General features: G+C 51.3%; 1 protein-coding gene across 2 annotated transcripts in view; it reads right to left on the reverse strand.

The window, feature by feature from the left end:
- The window catches only part of PREX1 (phosphatidylinositol-3,4,5-trisphosphate dependent Rac exchange factor 1), a 178,152-nt gene that overhangs the window by 77,114 nt on the left and 79,719 nt on the right, over nt 1-21,319 (reverse strand). For both annotated transcript variants that reach the window (XM_081560854.1, XM_081560855.1), the window contains exons 4-5: nt 15,001-15,105; nt 7,353-7,454 (exon numbers count right to left, since the gene is read on the reverse strand). In XM_081560854.1, coding sequence (XP_081416980.1) covers nt 7,353-7,454; nt 15,001-15,105 — 207 coding nt within the window. The remainder of the gene's footprint in view (nt 1-7,352; nt 7,455-15,000; nt 15,106-21,319) is intronic.

Genomic DNA, 21,319 nt, shown 5'->3' on the forward strand with positions numbered 1-21,319 from the left:
CTGGCTTTGACCAGGACATGCTATGTGACCTTGGGCAAGTCGCCTCCCCTTTCTGAGCCTTGGTCTCCTAGCTGCGCAGGGCAGGGCTATATCAGAGCCGGGGTCACCATCCTGACTCAGCAGGCCGAATGATGTTGCCGGGCTCTCTCAGCAAAGCAGAAGTTCTGGTCACCTTGGGTCTGCGTTTCCACCGGATAACAAAAATTGGCTGACCTCAGTGGTGGCCACCCCCTTAGATGGGACCATGCCCATTTTACAGATTGGGTAATGGGGGCACAGAGAGGTTCAGCAACTTACCCTCAGTCACACAGCTAAGAAGAGGTGGAGCTGGATTTCCAAACTCAAATTCTTTTTTTTAATATTTATTTATTTTTGGCTGCATCCAGTCTCAGTTGCACACGGGCTCCAGCATGTGCAGACTCTGTAGTTGGCAGCACGGAGGCTCTCTAGTTGAGGCGTCCAGGCTTAGTTGCCCCATGGTGTATGGAATCTTAGTTCCCGAACCAGGGATCAAACCTGTGACCCCTGCATCGGAAGGTGGATTCTTAACTGCCAAACCACCAGGGAAGTCCCCAAACTCAGACCCTTAACCACTATGCAGAGTGTGGCAGGAAGCAGGACGGGGCAGCACTCCCGGGAAGAGTGATCTGGGAGCGCCCCTAGCAAGATCAAGAATCAGCCTGGCTTTGAAAGGAGCGGGTGAGAGCAGGCGTCCCACCCAGAGTCGAGCCGCCCCGGGCTATCATTGTTCAGCACACCGGAAAGAGCACGTGCAGCCGGAGGTGCTGAAGCATCTGTGGGCAAGGTGTCGGTGCTCAGCCCAAGAGGCAGGGTCCAGGGTGGGCACCACGGTTCGGGGAGCTGGGGCAACGGGGGCCCCAGCAAAGAGACCTGTGACTTCCTGTGTCTTCTTGGCAAGTTGGTGACAACGCCAGAACCCCAGCAGATGAGGAACTCATTTCATAACCTCAGGCTCAGAGAAGAATTCCACAGAGATGACCCGAGGTAGCCAGAATGGAGAGACAGAACTCTGGCAAATTGATACAAAAGGTAACTATCCAATAGAAAATGGGCAAATGATGTGCAAAGGCAGCTGTCATTAAACGCATCCATCTCCTCTGCCACCGCCCTCCCAGGACCACTCACATCAGTGCCCCCACCACCTCCACCTTCATCACCCCATCATCCATCCTCCATACGCAGCCTGAGGGATCCCATGAGAACTAAGATCCTGTCTCTGCTCAAAACCTTCCCGTGATGCCCACCTCACTCAGAGCAGACAAAGACCCCACAAGGCCCCGCACAGCCTGGGCCCATCACCTCTCTAACCTCACTCCCCCGCCCTCCCCCTCAAGTCCTCCCCTCTGCTCACACAGGCCTCCTTGCTGTTCTTCAGATGCACTCCTGCCTCAGGGCCTTTGCACTGGCTCCTCTCTCTGAAAGACTGTTCCCCCAGGTGCCTGTAGAGCCCCCTTCCTCACCTCCTTGAGGTCTTTGCACAAATGTCACTTTCTCCGTCTATCACTCCTGAACCTTACTAATCCCCACTGCAATCATTCCATCTAAACACGCATACATTCCCTATTCATTCATTTGTTGTCAGTCTCTTCCCCTCCCACTCCATCCCCTCACCCCACCCCACAGAATGTCAGAACACAGAGGAAAGGGTTTGGGCAGTTTTTGTTCACTCTGTCTCCAGCACTTAGTATCATGCCTGATGCATAACAGTTGCTCAATAAATGATTGGTAAATGAATGAACATCACATCATGTATGGACGTGAGAGTTGGACTATAAAGAAAGCTGAGTGGCGAAGAATTGATACTTTTGAACTGTGGTGTTGGAGAAAACTCTTGGGAGTCTCCTTGGACTGCAAGGAGATCCAACCAGTCCTTCCTAAAGGAAATCAGTCCTTAATGTTCATTGGAAGGACTGATGCTGAAGTTGAAACTCCAATACTTTGGCCACCTGACGTGACGAACTGACTCATTGGAAAAGACCCTGATGCTGGGAAAGATTGAGGGCAGGAGGAGAAGGGGACGACAGAGGATGAGAAGGCTGGATGGCATCACCGACTTGATGGACATGAGTTTGGGTAAACTCTGGGAGCTGGTGATGGACAGGGAGGCCTGGCATGCTGCAGTCTATGGGGTCGCAAAGAGTCGGACACTGAGCAACTGACCTGACTGAACTGAAATGAATGAACAGCTCCAAAAACCAGCAACACTGCAGCACCAACTGTGGCTTCCTGGAGGTAATCGGGAAGACAGGAGGGATTTGCTAAGAAAGTTCCATCTTCACTGTGTGATTCACTTGTTTGGTGTTGTCTTCTCCCCTCCCCCACCACCCACCTCAACATAGTTTTCTCCTGTGCCACCTAAAACACTTTGGCGAGCTGCAAGTGGCACATGGCCCATGCTCTGAGAAACACACCCCTCCCCAGTCATCCCCCGGCACCAAGAACTGATGCCAACACTGCCTTAGTGATGCACCACGGGCCATCCCCAGGGCCACCGTACCCCTGACGGCCAAGTACACAGAGGTGTCAACCAAATAGCGAGGTCCTCAGGCTGTGTGTGGGTGACAGCTCTGTCACCCGCCGACAGGCGTGGGAGGAGCGGAAGACACCAGAGTCTGTGCAGGGCCCCAAGGCTGTACCTTGAGCAGAGACTCTGAAGAGCATCCCTGACACAACAGCCCTGCAGCAGTGGTCCCTGAAGACAGCTCCCTGTTTGGGCCCGATATGTCTGATCAGACCACTTACAGACATGAGGACAAGGCGGTAGGTAGGAAGGGAGACAGGTCTGGAGGAAGGGGAGAGTCCAGCCTTTGGTTTTAGACATGGTAGGCAGAAGATGCCTGTGAGACGTTCGGTGGAGATGCCAGTGGCAAGATGAACAAGCCCAGAGTTTAGGCGAGAGGTGCAGGCTGGAAGTCATTGGACAGAGATGGGGTCTAAAGCCATGGGAACGTCCACCTCAAAACTTCTACGTGGATGTTCACAGCAGCACTATTCACAATCACCAGAAAGTGGAAACAACCCCAGCACCCATCAACTGATGAACAGATACACAGAACGCCGTATCCCCACACAAGGGAATATCATTCCGTCATAAAAAGGAATAAAGATGTGACGAACATGACTACGTGGATGAGCCTTGAAAACACTCTGCTAAGTGAAAGGAGCCAGACATGAGAAACTACACATTATATGACTGCACTCACATGAAATGTCCAGAGTAGGCAAAATCGCAGGAGCAGAAAGTAAATGAGCGCTTGCTGGGGGCCTGGCGGGGAGGAAGGGAGAGGGAAGTGGCTGCTCGTGGATCCAGAGTTTCTCTCAGGAGTGATAAAAATGTTCTAAAATGACTGTGTTGGTGATGGTTGCACAACTGTTGAATCTACTTCAAGAAGGAGGGGCACAGAATGGTTGAGGCTACTGCAGACACAAGTGTAACTGGAGAAAGGCCCATAGACAGAGGCCGGGGCCCACCTACGCTTGGAGGCCTAGAAGGCGAGGAAGCAGCAAAGGAGACTGAGAGGGAGGGGTCAGAGAGGCAGGAGACAAAGGAAAGAGGGGACTGGAGGGGCAGCTGTCCCCTTGACGCAGATGGGCACTTTCACTTTGCCCCCTGCTGGCCTCAACCCATTTCCATTACGGACATGGGTCCAGTCCCAGACTGAGAGCTCCAAGGGGCAGGCCCTGGGTCTGTCTTGCTCATCCCTGCGGTCCTGAACTGTGGCAGGAGCTGGTGCACAGTGAGCAACGTAAGATACACATGTCATCAGGCGACAGTTACAAGGGTCAGTGTCAGTGGGTCTCCCCTCGGGCACCTGCCATCTGAGTCCCAGGGGCACCACCCCAAGCCTGAATCATTTTCCTGGAAACGCTGATGGAAAACTCAACAAAGCCTGAAAATGCCAACTGTCTATCCCAGGCCTGGGCTGCAGGCTGAAATAGAATGTTCCGGCTATTCTTAGGCAACATTCAAGTTCAGCTTTTTGGGGCAGTTCCCAAAAGAGGTTTTCATTCTCGCTTCTTCCCCCTTCCCACTCAGGCTCCTCAACCCTGTTTGCCTCCTCAATTCAAAGTTCAGCTCAAACAAGGGGGCTCAGACAGAAGGCCATGGGGACAGCTGCAAGGGCGTCAGAGTAGGAGAGGGTGGGGGTAGGACAGAGGGTTGGGGCTCAGCTGCCCCACGCTCGTGGGATCATCTTTGGAAATCCGCTGGAAAATGTGACAGGACGGAGGAACTCAGGAGGGGTACGAAGAGTTCCCCTCCACCCCAGCTGTTTTCTGATGCAAACATTCCAGCTGCGGGTGCCAAAGGCCAGGACACTCTGAGCAACTGTGCCGGGCGGGGAGCATGGCATGTCCCCACAGGAATCTCAGGCCCTGCTGGCTGGTCCCCAGTGCTCTCTGAGCCCCGGATAAACACAGCTGGAGATGGAGGAAACAGGGAGTGTAAACAGCCATTTGGTCTGGAGGGAAACCCACAGCCCTGCTTCCTCACTGCTTCCTGTGGGCAGTTATTCCTGCATCAGTTGCCAGTGGGTTCTGTCTCTCTACCTGCTCAGGGAAACCAGAGCCCAGCAACTCCACCAGACCAGACGGCAGCCCCTGGGGCTGAGCAGGTCCCAGACACACCCGGGCTTCACATCACGAGCTTAGAAGCCCTGGGGAGACACAGGTCCGGCCCCCCGGCTTGTTAAAAGACAGAAACTGCCTCTCCAAGTGGCCACTGGGATCCTAGACTTTCCCAAGATCCAGAAACCAAAATGTTAATACCTAAGGAACCTTGGCTGGGGTCTGGGGCTATAGCTGGTGATTCTTCTAATGGGTCACATATTCAAGGATTTGAAATCCAGGAAAGGAGCAGACCAGCCACTGAGCCACAAAACACAAGGCTACCAACCTTCCCCAGACCTCACCTAGGGAACTGAGAAGGTCAGCACCCTCGACACACCAGCACTTTGGCAGTTTAGACTCTCCAAAGTGCTTCTCAATAGGCCGTGTAGCCTGATGGTTAGGGGGCAGAACTCTAGCCTTGGACTGCCCGGGTTCCAATCATAGCCCCTGCTGCTTACCTGATGTGTGGCCTTAAATGGGCCACTTCCTTTCTCTGCCACTGGGCCTCATCTCAAAAATGAGGCTGATCCTAGTGCCTACCTCACTGGGTTAAGAATTAAGTAAATAAATGTTTGATCACGATATCAACCCTACCCGTTTGTATTAATACAAACACTGTGTTACAGATGGGAAACTGAGGCACGGGGAAGCCCCAAGGATACGCAGCCAGTAAATGGCAGAGCCAGGATTCAAACCCAGACAGCCTGCGACTGCAGTTGCTGGCTCTCATCCAGGGGTCAGCAAATTTTCTCTATAAAGGGCCAGATTGTAAATATTTTAGGCTTTTCTGGCCACATCCGGTCTCTGTCACATATTCTTCTTTGTTTGTCTTCGGGGCTTTTTTAACAACCTTTAAAAAAAATGCAAACACCATTCTTAGCCCACGGATTGTACAAAAACAGACCATGAGCGGGATTTTGGCTCACAGGCCACAGTTTTGCAGGCCCCTGGCCTAAACCACTGCGGAACGCTAACTCTTGGACACCGGCAACTGATTCAAGTTTGTCAAACACACCAAAGACATCAAACGAAGTCCATCTGCCGGTTCACTGCAGTCTACAGGTTACCAGTTTACAAGTTCCACCTGGAGCTTCTTCAGCACCAAGGTGAAGAGGTGGGCCTCGTATGGCATTTCCAACATCTGTTTGGGGAGCAAAGCAGCTGCAACAACTGCAAACGGTTCTTTCAGATCCCTGGGACAGGCAAACAGCAGCAGGCAAGAGGAAGCACGGGGAGAGCAGAGTCCCACCACCCACAGCTATACATGGTAAAGGTCTGTGTTCACAGGCAGAGTGGACGGCCCTCGAAAGGGTCTGGTCCAACTCAGAGGCTCAAGGGTCACGCATCGCCTCCAGCAGAAAGGAGGCGTATAGGGTATGTTCAAGAATACCCTAGTGTCGGGCTGGGCAAAAATTCATTTGGATTTTTCCATCACATATCATGGGAAAACCTGAACAAACTCTTTGGCCATCTCAGTACATTCCCCCTCCCCTTGCCCTTTCAGCTCATGGAGCCAAGACGCGTGCAGCCCCAGTGAGCAGGTGTGTGAATGAGGCACCACCAGCCAACTTAAGCCACCAGCAGGGACCCCAGAGAACAGCTGTCAGATGCAAGGCCTTTAGGATGGAGCCAGGGTGGGCCCGGGCCAACAGCCACCATGTCTAAGGGCTGAAAACCCTGGGCTGAAAGCAGTGGATGGTGGCAGAGCCATCCACCCAAGCCGGGGATCTGCCCAGAAGCCAACTCCGAAGCTGACAGTCAAGGCTTCTCGGGCCCCCACGCAAGCAGCATATCTTCCCCTGGCCTGCCCCTCCAAGACTAAGTCAAATGTGGGTGGGCAGGGAAGGAGACAGCCGACGCGTGGATGGCTCTGGTTTGCCCACCCAGCATCTCCCGGCCCCAACCCCTCATCCACAGAGAACTCCCGGCCCCAACCCCTCATCCACAGAGAACTCAGACTTTGGTGAGAGGCTCCCTCTCTCTCCATCAGATGGACTTGCAGCCCGTGCAATCCAGGGATTGGTTGGAGCACATGACACAAGTCTGTGCCAATCAGAGCTCACTTGCTCTGGGTGAACGGTTCAGGGGTGGAGCGCCTGACTCTGGTCTCAGCCAATCAGAACATGACACTGCCCTGCTCACTGTCATTGGACCATATCTCAGCCAATCAGGGCTCATCATGATTGGGTCACGGGTATAGCCCCAAATCCAGGCAAATAAGAGGTGGATAAATAGCACAAGCAAAGACTTACTGTAATTGGTTCAAATTCAAGCACTGTGACTCAGGCCCAAGGCATTCCTAATGTCGCATTCTGCTGGCCACAGATGGCTAAAACCTGAATGACTCTCAGGACTTTTGTCAGAGCTGCTGGAAATGAGGCTCTCTCTTTCCCATTGTCTTTGAACTTGATAGGGTGCAAGGCCGCAGCAAATACACCCACTTGCTACCACGCTGAAAAGAAAGCTGAAAGGTGGGAAGCAGAACTGAGCCAGAAAGAAAGTGGCAGGGCCCTGGCTTGGATGCAGCCCCGCCCAAAACCAATGCTGCCCCTAAGCTTCTCAGCTACCTAAACCAGCAAGTTTTATTTTTTGCTTAAGCCAGACAGACCTGAATTTTCTGTCGGTTCAAAATCAGGGAAAGACACTACACTGTAAAGCAACTATACTCCAGTAGAATTAAAAAAAAAAAAAAATTAGCCAAAGGAATAGGGGGAACGACTCACCTTGAGGAGGAGGGGGTACTTGCAGATCCTCTGAATGGGAGACAACAGGTAGCCCTCCAGAGGGATGTCCGTGGTCTTCCGGCCTCCGAGAAGCATGCAGCTCTGCAAAGGGATAGGAGACCTTCATCAGAACTCACCAAGGACAGCCAAGGAGTCTGGTCACCCTCAAATAATCGTGGGAAGCACTTGCAAAACGGAGCTATATGCAAACACTTTGGAAGCAACTTAACAACACCGAGCGCAGGAAGAAATTTGTAAGGTCTACAATCCAGCACAAACCCTAGATCAGAAGTTGACAGACGATAGCCCAGGGGCCAAATCCTGTTTGGCAATTAAATTTTTTATTGGAACACAGCTATATTCATTTGTTTACATACTGTCCATGACTGCATCCAAGCTATAATGGCAGAGCTGAGTAACTGTAATAGAGACCTTGTAATTACAAAACCTAAAATATTCACTCTCTGGCCTTTTAGAGAAAAGTCCGCCAACCCCTGATCTACAGAAACTTCACACACACACACCAGGACACAGGAACATGGACACTCAAAACTGCCTTGTTTGTAACAGCAAACAACGGAAAGCAATCTGAAAAATGTTTGCAGATGTCTACAATGGTACACTACACACTCGTGAAAATGGGAGAACTAAAGCTCTCCATAGCAATGTGGGTGAGCCTCAAAAACATGCTCTTGAGCAAAAAAAGGAAACAAAAGAGTACGTATGGTGTGAATTCATTTATATAAAGCTTTGAATGACACACAAAACAAAACTAGGCATTCTGTACAGAGACAGTATGGGTACAAAAGCAGAAAGTCATGCATGGGAAAGAAATGTACCAAGTTACATGCCCACGATCTCTCACCACAACCCTCACCATCCCTAATGAGGGGCTGTCCCTAGCCAAGTCACAGTTCCTAGTCCAGTTGCTAAGGCTCACCATGGCCCAGTGAATGAATGAATGAACAAATGAGTGAATGAACAAACTGCCAGCACATCCAGCAATGAAAGGGTCTCAGCCTTCCTCCTCAACAGAATGCTAGCAGAGTGAAAATGGAACAGGACTCTTGGGAAAAGGGATTCCCATCCTATCAATCACTCATTCATTCTACAGATACACAATGCATGCTTACTATGTGCTGGACACGGTTCCAAGTACTGGCGTACTGCTCAGAAAGCAGACAAATTCCCTGCTTACAGTCAAGGGCAAATAAGACTAGAGAACGTTTACCATGCGGTTACCATGCTTAAGGTTCTGTGCCTTGGCTTCACCCACAAGTAAAGTTTATGCTCACAGCCCTAGAATGAACCAGATCCCCATTCCAGATGGGCAAACTGGCACTCAAGAGCCAGAAGCACTGGCCCAAGTCTCAGACCTGCATCCACTGCTTCCCGGGGACCTTTGCGGACACACTCCTTGGAGAAGCAGAGTCCCAGGGACCCTGGGGCCCTGCTCTGGCATGAGCTGCATGGCTCCCGGCCCCACATCTACGCCTGGCACAGACGGGGGATCGGGGCTGCAGCAGCTGGGATACGCCAGGCCCCACGCCGTTCACACTCGGGCCTTTGTCCTCCGAGCCAGCGTTCCCCACAGGCCGCCCTGGTGATGTCAGCTCTGGGCAGAGAGAGGGGGACCGGGAGTGGGGGCTGCTTTCCAGACGCCCCCAGGGCTTGGCGGGAGAAAGGCCTGGCTCTTTGTTCAGGACCAAGAAGTTTTCACAGCACTGTCACGGCCACCACCTCCTCTTCACCCCAAACATCCTAGATTATTGTTTCACTTTATTTTCATTTAAAAAAAAAAAAAGCAAGCACACAGAGAGCTATTCACTATTCTAATAAGATGATGCCCCGGGCAGTATGGGATAGAACTTTTGAGAATCCTCTCTTTAAACCGTCCTAATCCACAGAACTGATCCAGGTGACGTGTCACCCTCACCCTCTTCCCAGCCTTCTAGTGGCAGCCGTGCCCAGCATGGTCCCGGGTCCCCCTTTCCACCCACACTTATCCCCACCTTACCTCATCCAGACCCATCACTCTCACCTCTTTACCCATCCTTTATGAAGAAACACTCAGCTTTCTATCTCCAGCCTGGCCCCTCGGTTCCCTACACCCCAGACTCAAATCTCGGATTCTGGCCCAAATTCCCAGCTGGAAATCCAACAGGCATCATAAACCTCATATATATCCAAAAGGAAATTTTTTTCTATTTACCTCTCATCCTGGCTCCTACCCAGCCTTCACCATTTCAGGAAATCGTACCTCCACTCTTCCAGCTGTTTGGGCTCCAAACCCTGCAGTCATCTTTGATTCCTCTCGTTCATTAATACACCAAAGCCAAGCACACAGCAAATGCTGTCAGCTGGACTGTCGGACTCTATATGAATCCAACTACCTCTCAAACTCAGGGTTTTTTTTAAAGAGTGGTAAAACTTTTTGATAGCCAATATTACTTATATATCTTGGTGATATATAGTATGTTAATGTATAATATGGGCTTCCCAGGTGGCTTAGTAGTAAAGAATCTGCCTGCCAATGCTGTAGACGCAGGAGATATGGGTTCAATCCCTGGGTGGGGAAGATTCCCTGGAGAAGGAAATGGCAACCTACTCCAGTATTCTTCCCTGGAATATTCCGCAGAGAGAGGAGCCTGGCGGGCTACAGGCCATAGGGTCACAAAGTCGGACATGACTGAATGACGGAGCTCTCAAACCACTATCCCCCCATCTTCACCACCGTCATCTCTTGCCTGGATGGTTGCAGCAGCCCTCGAAGGGGATTGAATCATGTCCCCCCAGTGCCCCGCGCACCTGGAAGCTCAAAATATGACCTTCTTTTGAAATAAGGTCTTCACAGATATAATTAGTTAAATTAAGATGAGGTCATCCTCATTCTGGATTAGGATGGGCCGGAAGTCAACAAGCTCCATGCCCTTAAAAGAAGAGGACAGGACACAGAGAAGGCAGCCAAGTGAAGAGGGAGCCAGAGACTGAAGGTCTGGTTCACACGGCAGAAACACGTGAGGCCAGCAGAAGCTAAAGGGCAAAGGCAAGGTCCTGCTCGGGGGCCTTCGAAGGGAGCAAAGCCCTGCCTTCATTTGAGGCTTCGGGCTGCAGAAGTATGAGAGAATCATTTTGTTTTAAGCCACCCAGCTTGTGATCATTGTAACAGCAGCCCTGGGAAACCCACACAAGCCCCCAGCCTGGTCTCCTCCTAGCTTCCACCGTCACAGGGCCAAGGAGAGCCATTCAAAATGCAGATGAGTGCACGTCATTCCTCGGCTCAAAACCATCCCATGGTTTGCATCCCACTCAGACTAAAATTGAATATTCTATTGAAAGTACTGCCACATGCTCCAACCTGGATGAATCTCACAGACGTTCTGTGGAGCGAAAGAAGGCAGACACAAAAGCCTCCTTGTAACTCCATTCGTGGAACATTCTAGAACAGGCAAGACTAACCTTTAGTGAAAGAATCTGGCACAGAGGTTACCTCTGGCTGCAGAGAGGGGCACGACTGGGAAAGGGGACGGTGGAGGGCACTTTCTGGAGTAACGGAAGTGTTCTAAATCTTGATCTCGGGGGTGGCTCCATGGGTGCACACATATGGGAGAATTCATTATGCTGTGAGTACATTCACTGCACGTATGCTACATGGCAATAAAAAAAGCTTTCTAAAAATCTCAGATTCATTCCATTGTCTAGATGCTCCTTCGTTATTTGGTCTCTTTCAATCTTTCTCCTACCCCGCGTCCTTCTACTTTTCCTCTCAAACTCTCCAATGCAGCCACTGTGCCCTTCTCGCTACTCCTCAAACACACGTGGGCCTCAGGACCTTTGCACTTGCAATCCTCTACCTAGAATACTTTCCCTCCAGATACTACTTGTCTCTCACTGTTAACTTTATCCAGGTCTCTGCTTAAATGTCACCTAAGATGCTGTTTATCCAAAGAACCATCTAAAATAGCAGCCGCCACCCAAAAACATCCTGTTGTCCTTAACTTACTTTATTTCCTGCAGAGGACTTAATGCCACGTGACATACCATGGAACGCTCCCCTATGAGAATGGCCATTCCATGAGAGCAGGGACTCTTCTTCCCTTGGTCACTGTTGTATCCCCAGGACTTAGAATGATCCCCAACCACATGTCAGGCAACTCAAAATGAAACTGGTGAATCAATAAGTGAATCCATCATCCCCATATTACAGACAAGAAACTGAGGCACAGAAAGATGAACTCCCTGCCCCATCTCTCCACCAGTGCACAGCACATCATGAATGGAAAGCAGATGGTGTCTGTTCCCAGTGCCTTAACATCCCATAATAGGCTCGAGACGGCTCTTCTGCAGGTGGCCAGAAGCTGGGAGATGCCAGCAAGGAGGGAGACAGATGGTGTGTGTGCTGGCACCCCACACCTCCTCCCCCTGCCGAACCCAGCCCGCCCGGCTGCTGCTAGGAAAAGGGCAGCCCGGCCACCAGGAAGACTGCAAGAGAGAGAGGAAGGGGAAAAGAAGGGAGGCCCTTTTATCCCAAGCCCCTGCAAACAACTTCCTGGTATCTTCCTGCTTCCCAAGACAGAGCTGAGCCCAGAAGGTGGGACTCGGGGAGTCCAGAGCCTGGGCAACTGGACCACTACTGAGTCTTGGGCCAATCAAAGAAACATAGCCACGTGTATGATCTTACACAGCCTGACTTGATTTTGCTTTGTGCCCAGTTGCTTCTGAATATGAGTGGAAAACTGGAAACGGAAAGATGCAGATACCAGCAACAAAAAGCATCATCAGTCCTGAATGCTTAAGATGCTTGGGACAAAAGCGGAAATCAGTCGATCAATCTGTCCTGCCTCAGATGCTCACTGGAACTGGGCCAAGCAACACCAACTCACTAGTGAAGGAAACATACGCCGTGACTCAAATCCTGGAAATACATTGTTGGAGACTGTGCACTAGGGCAAAGTGCAATTAAGAATTGTATTACATAGTTTAGCTCTCTGGGCACGTGGTTAAGACGCTTTATGCCAGGTCAGTTGACTGTGCTACTTTAGTGCTGAATCCTGTGTGTGCTTTCAGGCAATAAAATAGTATGGGGGCTTGGTGGGGGCTGGGGTGGTCTGTGATTGAATGAGCAGGGAATTCAGAGTCAAAAAATAAAGAGCCGAACCCATGAGAAGCACAATCACTTTTCAAGTATGTACTCTCAGAAAGTCATTGAGTATTTTGGAGTCATCAAGACTTGTGGCAAAGTCTAGGTGGTGTCCCTGAATGTATTCTTCTTCCATAGCAAAGGAATTTTCAGCTAGGCACCGGGGTGCCCAGAACAAAGCTTAGATTTCCCAGCCTCCCTGGCAGCTAGGTGTGGCCATGTGACTAAGTTCTGGCCAATGGGATGTGAGAAGAAGAGCTATGTGCAGCTTCCTACGGTGCCCATAGAAGGAGAGGAGCAGGCCCTTCTTCCCATCCTTCCTGCATCTTACTACCTGCAGTGTAGAAGTGGTGTGATGTCATCTTAGACCATGTCGATGATGAGAGCATACACTAGGACACTGACCCCTGACACTGGGGCCCCTATAATAGCCCTAGATTGTCTATTTCCACACTAGGAGAGAAATACAATGTCTACCTTGTTTAAAGGGGCTTCCCTTGTAGCTCAGTTGGTAAAGAATCTGCCTGCAATGCAGGAGACACAGGTTCGATCCCTGGGTTGGGAAGATCCCCTGGAGAAGGAAATGGCAACCCACTCCAGTATTCTTGCCTGGAGAATCCCATGGACAGAGGAGCCTGGTGGGCTAAAGTCTGTGGGGTCGCAAGAGTCGGACACGACTTAGCGACTAAACCACCACCACCACCACCTTGTTTAAAGTACAATTTGGGATGTATGCAAGGCAAACAAATCTATATCTCAACTCATACACAACAGAGAGCAGCTGATAAAGTTCCAAGGGGGCTTCCCTGGTGGCTCAGATGGTAAAGAATCTGCCTAATGCAGGAGACCAGGGTTCGATCCCTGGGTCGGAAAGATCCCCTGAAGAAGGGAATGGCTACCCACTCCAGTAGTCTTGCCTGGAGAATCCCATGGATAGGAGTCTGGCAGGCTACAGTTCACTGGGTCACAAAGAGTCCAACACAACTAAGCGACTAACACTTTCACTTTTCACAAAGCTCCAAGGAGATAAATGAGAACTTGTTTTATACACAAGTGAATTGTCCAATTATCAGGAAGACCATCATGGGTGTCTATAGTTTTGCTGACCAATATCTATTCCCAACTTACCTCCACAAGTGCAAACCAACTGTCCTTTAGGGATGCACCCCATCCTTAGGGCCTGCAGTGTGAGTGGAGTTGTTCCCACCCTCCGGGTCCAGATGTGACCAATATGAGCACCAGCCAATCCCCGTCTACAGCAATTGGTTCAGAGATTTGGTCTGGAGCCAAGCTGAGCCAATGAGAAACAGACCCAGGATTTTTGTAGTTACTATTAGAAGAGAGAACCCCTCTTTGGGGCCTCCATGGTAGCTCAGTTGGTAAAGAATCCACCTGCAATGCAGGAGACCCCGGTTCAGTTCCTGGGTTGGGAAGATCTCCTGAAGAAGGGCTAGGCTACCCATTCCAGTATTCCTGGGCTTCCCTGGTGGCAACCCATTCCCGTATTCTTGCTTGGAGAATCCCCATGGACTGAAGAGCCTGGCGGGCTAAAGTCCACAGGGTCGCAAAGAGTTGGACACAACCGAGCCCTCTTCATCCTGGAGTTGCTCAGCTATGAGAGGTACAGGCATGGAGCTGCTGGAGGCCTCATTGCCACCTGATGAGGAGAGCCTGCCTGACAATGGAGCCAAGGTGAGAAAAGCAGAACCAAGAGACACTCCCAGTGGTGTCAGGTCTGCTGTACCTGAAGCTCTCTCAGGTCTTAAACTTCCTAGAGGAGTGAACTAGTAATTTTTTTTCCTTAAGCCAATTTTAACCAGATTTTCTTCCACTTACAATTAATAATCCTAATAATACAATTGGGGCTTTCCTGATAGCTCAGATGGTAAAGAATCTGCCTGCAACGCAGGAGACCTGGGTTCGATCTCTGGGTTGGGAAGATCCCCTGAAGAAGGAAATAGCAGCCTCCTCCAGTATTCTCGCCTGGGGAATCCCAGGGACAGAGGAGACAGGTGGGCTACAGTCCATAGGGTGGCGAAGAGTCGGACACGACTGAGCAACTCACACACACACACAAACACACACACACACACACACACACACACACACACACACACACACACACACACACACACACACACACAGTAATATAATTACTACTACTATTGTTATCGGTTTTATCAGGATCATTACGTCTTGGTCAATTTGGCCCTACAGCCAATCCAGCCCTCTGTATCTCTCTCTATAAATAAAGTTTGGTTGGAACACAGCTCATTTCTTACATATTACTAATGGCTGCTTTCACCCTATAGCAGCAGGGTAGAGTTGTTGCAACAGCGGCTGTATGATGCACAAAGGCAAAAGTGATTCTCCATTAGGCCTTCACAGAGAACGTCCCTGCTGCACACAGACCGCCCTGGCCGAGGAGGGGTCAGGCGGCATGGGTCTGTGTGGACCTGCAAGGCTGAGGCAGAGAGGACGGGAGGGCTGGGGCGAAGGCTGACTTACCAAAAGGAAAGCGCGCGCGGTGGGGATCTTGTTCAGCTCCACAAGCAGCCGCAGGGCCTTCTCATGGTTGCTGCAGTATTCCTCGTACACGCAGAACTTGTCCTTCTGCAAGACAAGGACAGAGTCTGTGGGAGACAGCTCACAGCAGGAAGGCAGATGTGAGACGTGCTGAGATGTGCTGGACGGCTGGGCCAGCGGGGCCCAGGAGGAAAGAACGACCCCAGACCCTGAGAGATACTCAGCAGGTGGGATTTCAGCTGAAGGAGCTCCCACTGACCTCCCACCTCCACTCTCGCCCCAGTTCTGCACCCAGCCACCTCCCAGGGAGCAGCATGGCTCAGGGTCAAGGATAGGGGCTCAAGCCAGGCAGGCTGGACTTGAACCCTGGCTCTGCATTTCCAGTTGTGAACTGGGGCAAGCTAGCTGACCTCTCTGTGCCTTGGTTTCCTCATTTGTTAAGGTGGAATTAATTACAGTCCGTAGCTCATGGAGTTCTTAATTAAATGATTTAATAGGTACAGTTTCACCATACAGTAAGTGCTCAATAACTGTCTTTGCAGTCAAAACGCAAATAAGATTGTGTCACACCACGGCTTAAAACCCTGCAGTGGTGTCCTGCTACACTAGGAATGAAATCCAACACTTCATTATAGCCTTCAAGGGTCAGCCAATGTGACCCTGCCTTTCTCACTGGCCTGCTACCTGCTCCTTAGATTTGCCAAGGCTGTTCCTACCTCTCGGCCTTTGCTCTTGTCTTTTTTCTGCCTGGAACACTCTTGCCCAAAGCCTGGCTACTCTGCGCCATTGGGGTCTCAACTCAAATGACACCTGGACCATCCTAGCTAAAGTGGCCACCCAAGTGTTCTCTATCACTCTCCCACCGCCATCTTCCTTTTCTTTATAGCATTCCCACCATCTGGAATTATCTAGATTATCTGTTCATCATCTGTCCTTTCCCTCTTGGCAATCGGCTCCCTGAAGGCAGTGACCACGTCCTCTAGTTCAGAGGGGTCCCCAGGTCCCAGCACAGTGTCTGGCACACAGTAGGCCTGCAGTGAACACTTAATGAATGAACTCACACACTTGCTATGCACAATGCCCTAGGTATATGAACCACAAGAGTCTAAATAAGACGCAGGAATTTGGGCGAACACGTAGATCTCTGGTCACTGCCATGTAGCAGCAGCATTGCTGAAACGGGGGATAGCTCTCTTGACCTCCAGAAATCCCTGAGCCCAAAGCTAGATTCTTTACAGGCTAGAGGTCACCTGTGGGTCACCAGGTTTGTAACCATCAGTCAGGTTTCCGGGACTGGAGGGGCCAGGAGCCGTCTTCGCAGGAAGCTCCCCACCGAGTAGTCTCAGTTCCCAAAGGCTTAAAGGATACCTCCTCCCATCCCGCCAAACCCCAAACAAGGATGTCCTGGGGAAGGCCACAGGACAGGAAGGGCTGACAGGTCTTGACCTCGGGCTGGGGGGGTGGCCAGGAGACCCCAAGAAGCTTAGGAAGGAAGAGGTGGGTCTGCAAGGTAAGCAGCTCGTCTTGTTTCTAAATAAGCCCCCAGTCATCCTGCCGGTGGGCGGAGGTTTCGGAATCAGTAAGCTCCCTTTGGGGCTCCGTGTGCACCGTCTGAGCTGCAGAAAGCCTACAGATGGAGCCCACAGCCAACACGGAATGTGCGCTGAGGGCTCAGGACCGGCCACCCTGCACTCTCCTGGAATGCGGGCAGACTCACTCACATCTCACAATCCCCTGACACGCAGACGACTGTATTCGACCCCTCACATGTGGGAAACCAAGGAAAGGCTGGTTTCCAGGGCCTCACCCCTGGCGAAGCGGCAGAACAGGATTCAACCTCTCTAAACCCCCATACTGATGTCGGGCTCTACAGCCAAGAGACTACAGGTTCTGCTATTAGTACAGCTCCAAGGTAAGACAGCAAAGCCCCAGTGACCACCATCAGCATCAGCCTCCTATGTGCAAGCCCAGGTTCTACAACCAGACCACCCAGGTTCATAGCCCAGCTTCCCAGCCCTGTGACCTAGTAAAATTTCAGAGCCTCTGCATTCATGCCTATAAATTATCGACAGTGATGACTTCCCAGTCATAAGGTTGTTGTGAGGGTCGTCAGGTGAATTTATAGTAAATGGGTAAAAGAGGGCCCAGTAAGGGCTCCTTGACTATCAACCACTACTATCGTTGCTATTGTTGACGTTGCTATGATGACTATCGCTATTATTTCCACAAATTCACTATCCCACTGGTGAATCCATCTATAATATGACAGACGGAGCAGTGGATGGGTAGGTTTTTGTGGCAAAAAAGAGACGGGCAGAGTCAGGAGGAAGAGAGCGAAGTGGACTCGTAGGTCTGGGGAAGGGCGCCAAGGAAGGCACCAGGCGGATTTTGTGAAATAGGGTGACTCTCGCCCCCCAGCATGTTTGATGTCTCATTTTTGCACTGTCCATCTCCCCACAACCACGTCCTGGACTAGGATCTCCTTGGAGGCAGCTTTTGCACCTGCTGAGGTCACGGCTGCGATGCCAGGGAGGACGGAAGTCCCAGACGGAGAAGAGGCAGCTACCTGACGAATGAAGCGAGGGAGCAGCCGGGGGAGCTGTGTGTGCCCGAGACCCTCACCCCAGCCTCACTCTGCTTCTCGTCCACCACACGCAGCCTCACGGTTCACCCGCCCAGCACCCACGGCCCCTGGCTCTGGTCTCAGCCCCCACTGTTTCCCCCAGGCTCCTGCCTCCTACACTCTGACCCCACGGACTCGACTCCACCCCCAGGCTCCAGGGGTGAGCATGGGGCCCAGGCCAAACCAGTCAAAGAGCTCCCAGTCCTGGCAGCAGTGGTCATGTGACCCAAGTCCCGGAGAGCCCTCAAGGACTCACGCTGGAATTATTGCGAAGAGAAGCTCTCTTTGAACTTTTGTTTCTAAGTGAGCAGACTGTCACCCCCGAAACTGCTGAGGACCATCTCTGCCACCACTCCAAGAAATAAAACCAAAGCAGAGGCAAGCGGAGCCTAAAGATAAAGACCACGTTCTGAAACCATCACATGGGATCCTGAATCCAGCTATACCTGATGTCAACCGACACTGATTCATTTGTATGAGCCAATTAAGTCCTTTTGTTGTTGTTGTTGTTGTTTAAGCCTATTTGAGTTGTTTTTGTCACTTGCAGTGAAGACAGTCCTAATATACGCACATTCTAAAAGGGGAAGAAAATGAAAAAAATGGATCCAAGCCTGGTGAGATGACACAGTCTTCCTGTTCATCTCTATCTGCACCATGAAGGGCCTGGGGCAAAAAGCACAGCCCAAATCTGTTCATTTTCACATGCCAACCCCAATCAGTAAGTAATGCTGGCTGAAACCCTAATGAGAAGAACTCTGGAGCCCCATGGAGAATGCTGTAGTTGATTAGTGATGTCTGCCACGGATGCATGAAAGGGGACTAAGTGGGAAGATCTCCACGGGTTTGTCGTTCGTCATTTCCTGAGCCCCTTCTCTGACACACTCTCATCCTCTCCTTCCGTAGTGAAAAGGGCAGGGGACCAAGGTCTGAGGCTCGGAGAAGTTAAATTTAGCAACTGACAACATCCCCTCTTCATAACCATGCCGAGTTTCATCACTCCCATCTCCATTCACAGAGCCCAATCCCAGCTGCATCTCAGGCCCAAGATGCAGCAAATGTGAAAATGCCGTCTTTGACAATGAAGAGGCCAAGTGTTCCGTTTCCTCCTAGGGGCCCCACATGGGGCTCTGATTGTTTGGCCAGGAGGAAATGGACACACAGTTGTGCACACACAGATGTGGGAGGTGGGGAGCATGTGGCTGTGGGTTTGGGCTGTGAAGGAAGAGAAGGGGACGGCTGCCAGCTGGGGACAGCTGGGGGAGAGAGTCGAGCCCCCAGGGAGGGCTCAAGGGTCATCAGCAGCAGTGGCCGCTGTCCACAGTACCGGGGGGGGGAGGGGTGTCACTAGCTCCACGGAGACAATCTGCTCCCAACCACACTTCACACCCGCAAAGACTGAGACTCGGAGAAGGGAAGGAGCTGGCCGTGCAGACACCTCTGGTGGGAAGAGGAGTGTGAGATTCAGGTCACTTTCCCCAGCCGATCATCCACCTGTCCACAGAGCTGACCACACCACCTCCTGCTAAACCCTCCAACTCTTGGAATGCAGTCCCTGCAGGATCGCCCGCCCCCTCCATGACATCCTTGGTCTGCCTCCATCACTCACTCTGCTCCAGACACGCTGGCCTCTCTGCCTGCTCCCTGTGGACCAAACCCACTCCAGCCAAGGCCCCCAGTCCCAGCTTCCTCTCCATGTGAAATATCCTCCCCCAAGATCCCCCACTTCACCACCTCACGGAGGCCTTCCCTGACCGAGATGGCCAGATAAAACACAAGACACTGAGCTGAGTGCCCTCAGATAAACCATGAATCATGTTCCAGGATAAGTATGTCCCAAACATTGTATGAAACTCGTGCTGCGTGGGTGCTTAGCTGCTCAGTCGTGTGCAACTCTTTACAACCCCACGGACTGTAGCCCACCAGGCTCCTCTGTCCATGGGATTTTCCAGGCAAGGATACTGGATTGGGTTGCCATTTTCTTCTCCAGGGGATCTTCCCAACCCAGGGATCAAAGCCACGTCTCCTGCATTAGCAGGCAGATTCTTCACCACTGAGCTACCTGGGAAGCCCATATGAAACATACTTACATTAAAATATAATCTGCTGTTTACCTGAAATCCAAATTTATCTCACCCATCCTAGGTGTTTTTATTTGCCCAATTTAGCAACCCTATTCCTGACTTCCAAGTTTCATACAACCTCAAGGAGAGTTACTCCTTACACACGCATCATGTATTCCTCACAAATCCACGTCCCCATCTACAACGACATCCTCTCTCAACTGATGGACCCTCCATGTCTTCGGCCTAAGAGCCTCATGGCAGCAAAAGGCAAGTCTGTCTTATTTAGGGCACCAACTTCAGGGCCAAGAACAGTGACTGGCACATAGTAGGTGCTTAATGATACTATTAAGAGACTTTATCATGTAGAACGGTGAAAAACACAAGACCCAGAATCAGACGATCTTGGCTCAAATCCCAGCTCCAACATTCACTGGCTGGGTAAGCTTGTACACGGACTTATCCTTTCTGGGCCTCAGTTTCTGCGTCTGTAAAGTGGGTATAATAATAGCACCCACAGTTAAAGGTTGTTGTGATGTTGTAATGCATTAATATACATAAAGTACTCAGAACAACACCTGGGACAAAGAGAAAATTGACTGAATGCTAGTTTGTGATCATCTCAGTAGTTGGGGGTTGGGCTTATGGGTGAGGGGGTGAGGGAGTTTCCCACCATCCACTGACTGGGCAGCAGAGGTGGGCTGGCCTGTAAGCCAGGGCCCCTTACAGGGTCTGAGATGCCCCTTCCTTGACCACAGAGCTCTGTTCCCAATCGCCACCCCACACCACCCTGGTGCGGTCTTGCTGGCCTGGGCGCTCCCTCCCTTTGGGCCCTCAGGGATGTGGTGATGAACGTGTCCCATCCATGCATCCCTCCCCAGGGACCACCCTCAGTCTGAGACAGCCACCTGGCCTTCCTGAGGCTATCCACCCACTCCCCAGGACAGCCCCCATCCAAGAGGGGTGCAGAAGCCCCATTCCCTCATGGCAATTTGGGGTAACCTGAAGGAAGAGGCACCCCCAGCTCCAGCTTTCCCCCAACTCCGAGTGGGGGTCAGATCGAGTGGAGACTGTAACCTTCTTCTGGAACTGCTTCCAACAAGGCCATTTGCACCCAGGCCTCGGGCTTCTGGAAACTCAACCTACAGCAGTGGCCCCTTTTGAAAAGAATTCAGCGGCATGCTCCGTGAGCGTGGGGGGCGGGGGGTGATGACGGCAATTTTTTAATGAAAAAGATGAGTGTAAAAGACGAGTCACCCACTGAGAAAGCGGACTCTGCTTTCAGCTGTTTCAGTAACCTCAAGGGAGGGTCTCAGCAAGCTGTGCTGTGACACCAAAGCCAGTCTGATGCCGTGCACCTGAGCAGGCGTCAGCTCAGAGACGCAGGTGGGCAGAAGTTTCTGGAAGGAATGCCATAACACAGCTTGGCTTCTACTGCATTTATTTTTAATAGCAAGAGACACTCACTTTCCAAACCCAGTAATGATGCTAATTTCCCTCTCAAATAAGTTTGTTTGGCTCCCCACAAAGGCCTGAACCTCCACTGTCAACACATCAAGAATCTGAGGATAAACACTGCCATCACGATTGTCCAGTTTGCTGAGGCCACGTGAGGAGG

This window comes from Giraffa tippelskirchi, chromosome 13 (genome assembly GCF_054371585.1).
Source record: "Giraffa tippelskirchi isolate mGirTip1 chromosome 13, T2T-mGirTip1v1.2.pri, whole genome shotgun sequence".
Classification (NCBI taxonomy): Eukaryota; Metazoa; Chordata; class Mammalia; order Artiodactyla; family Giraffidae; genus Giraffa; species Giraffa tippelskirchi.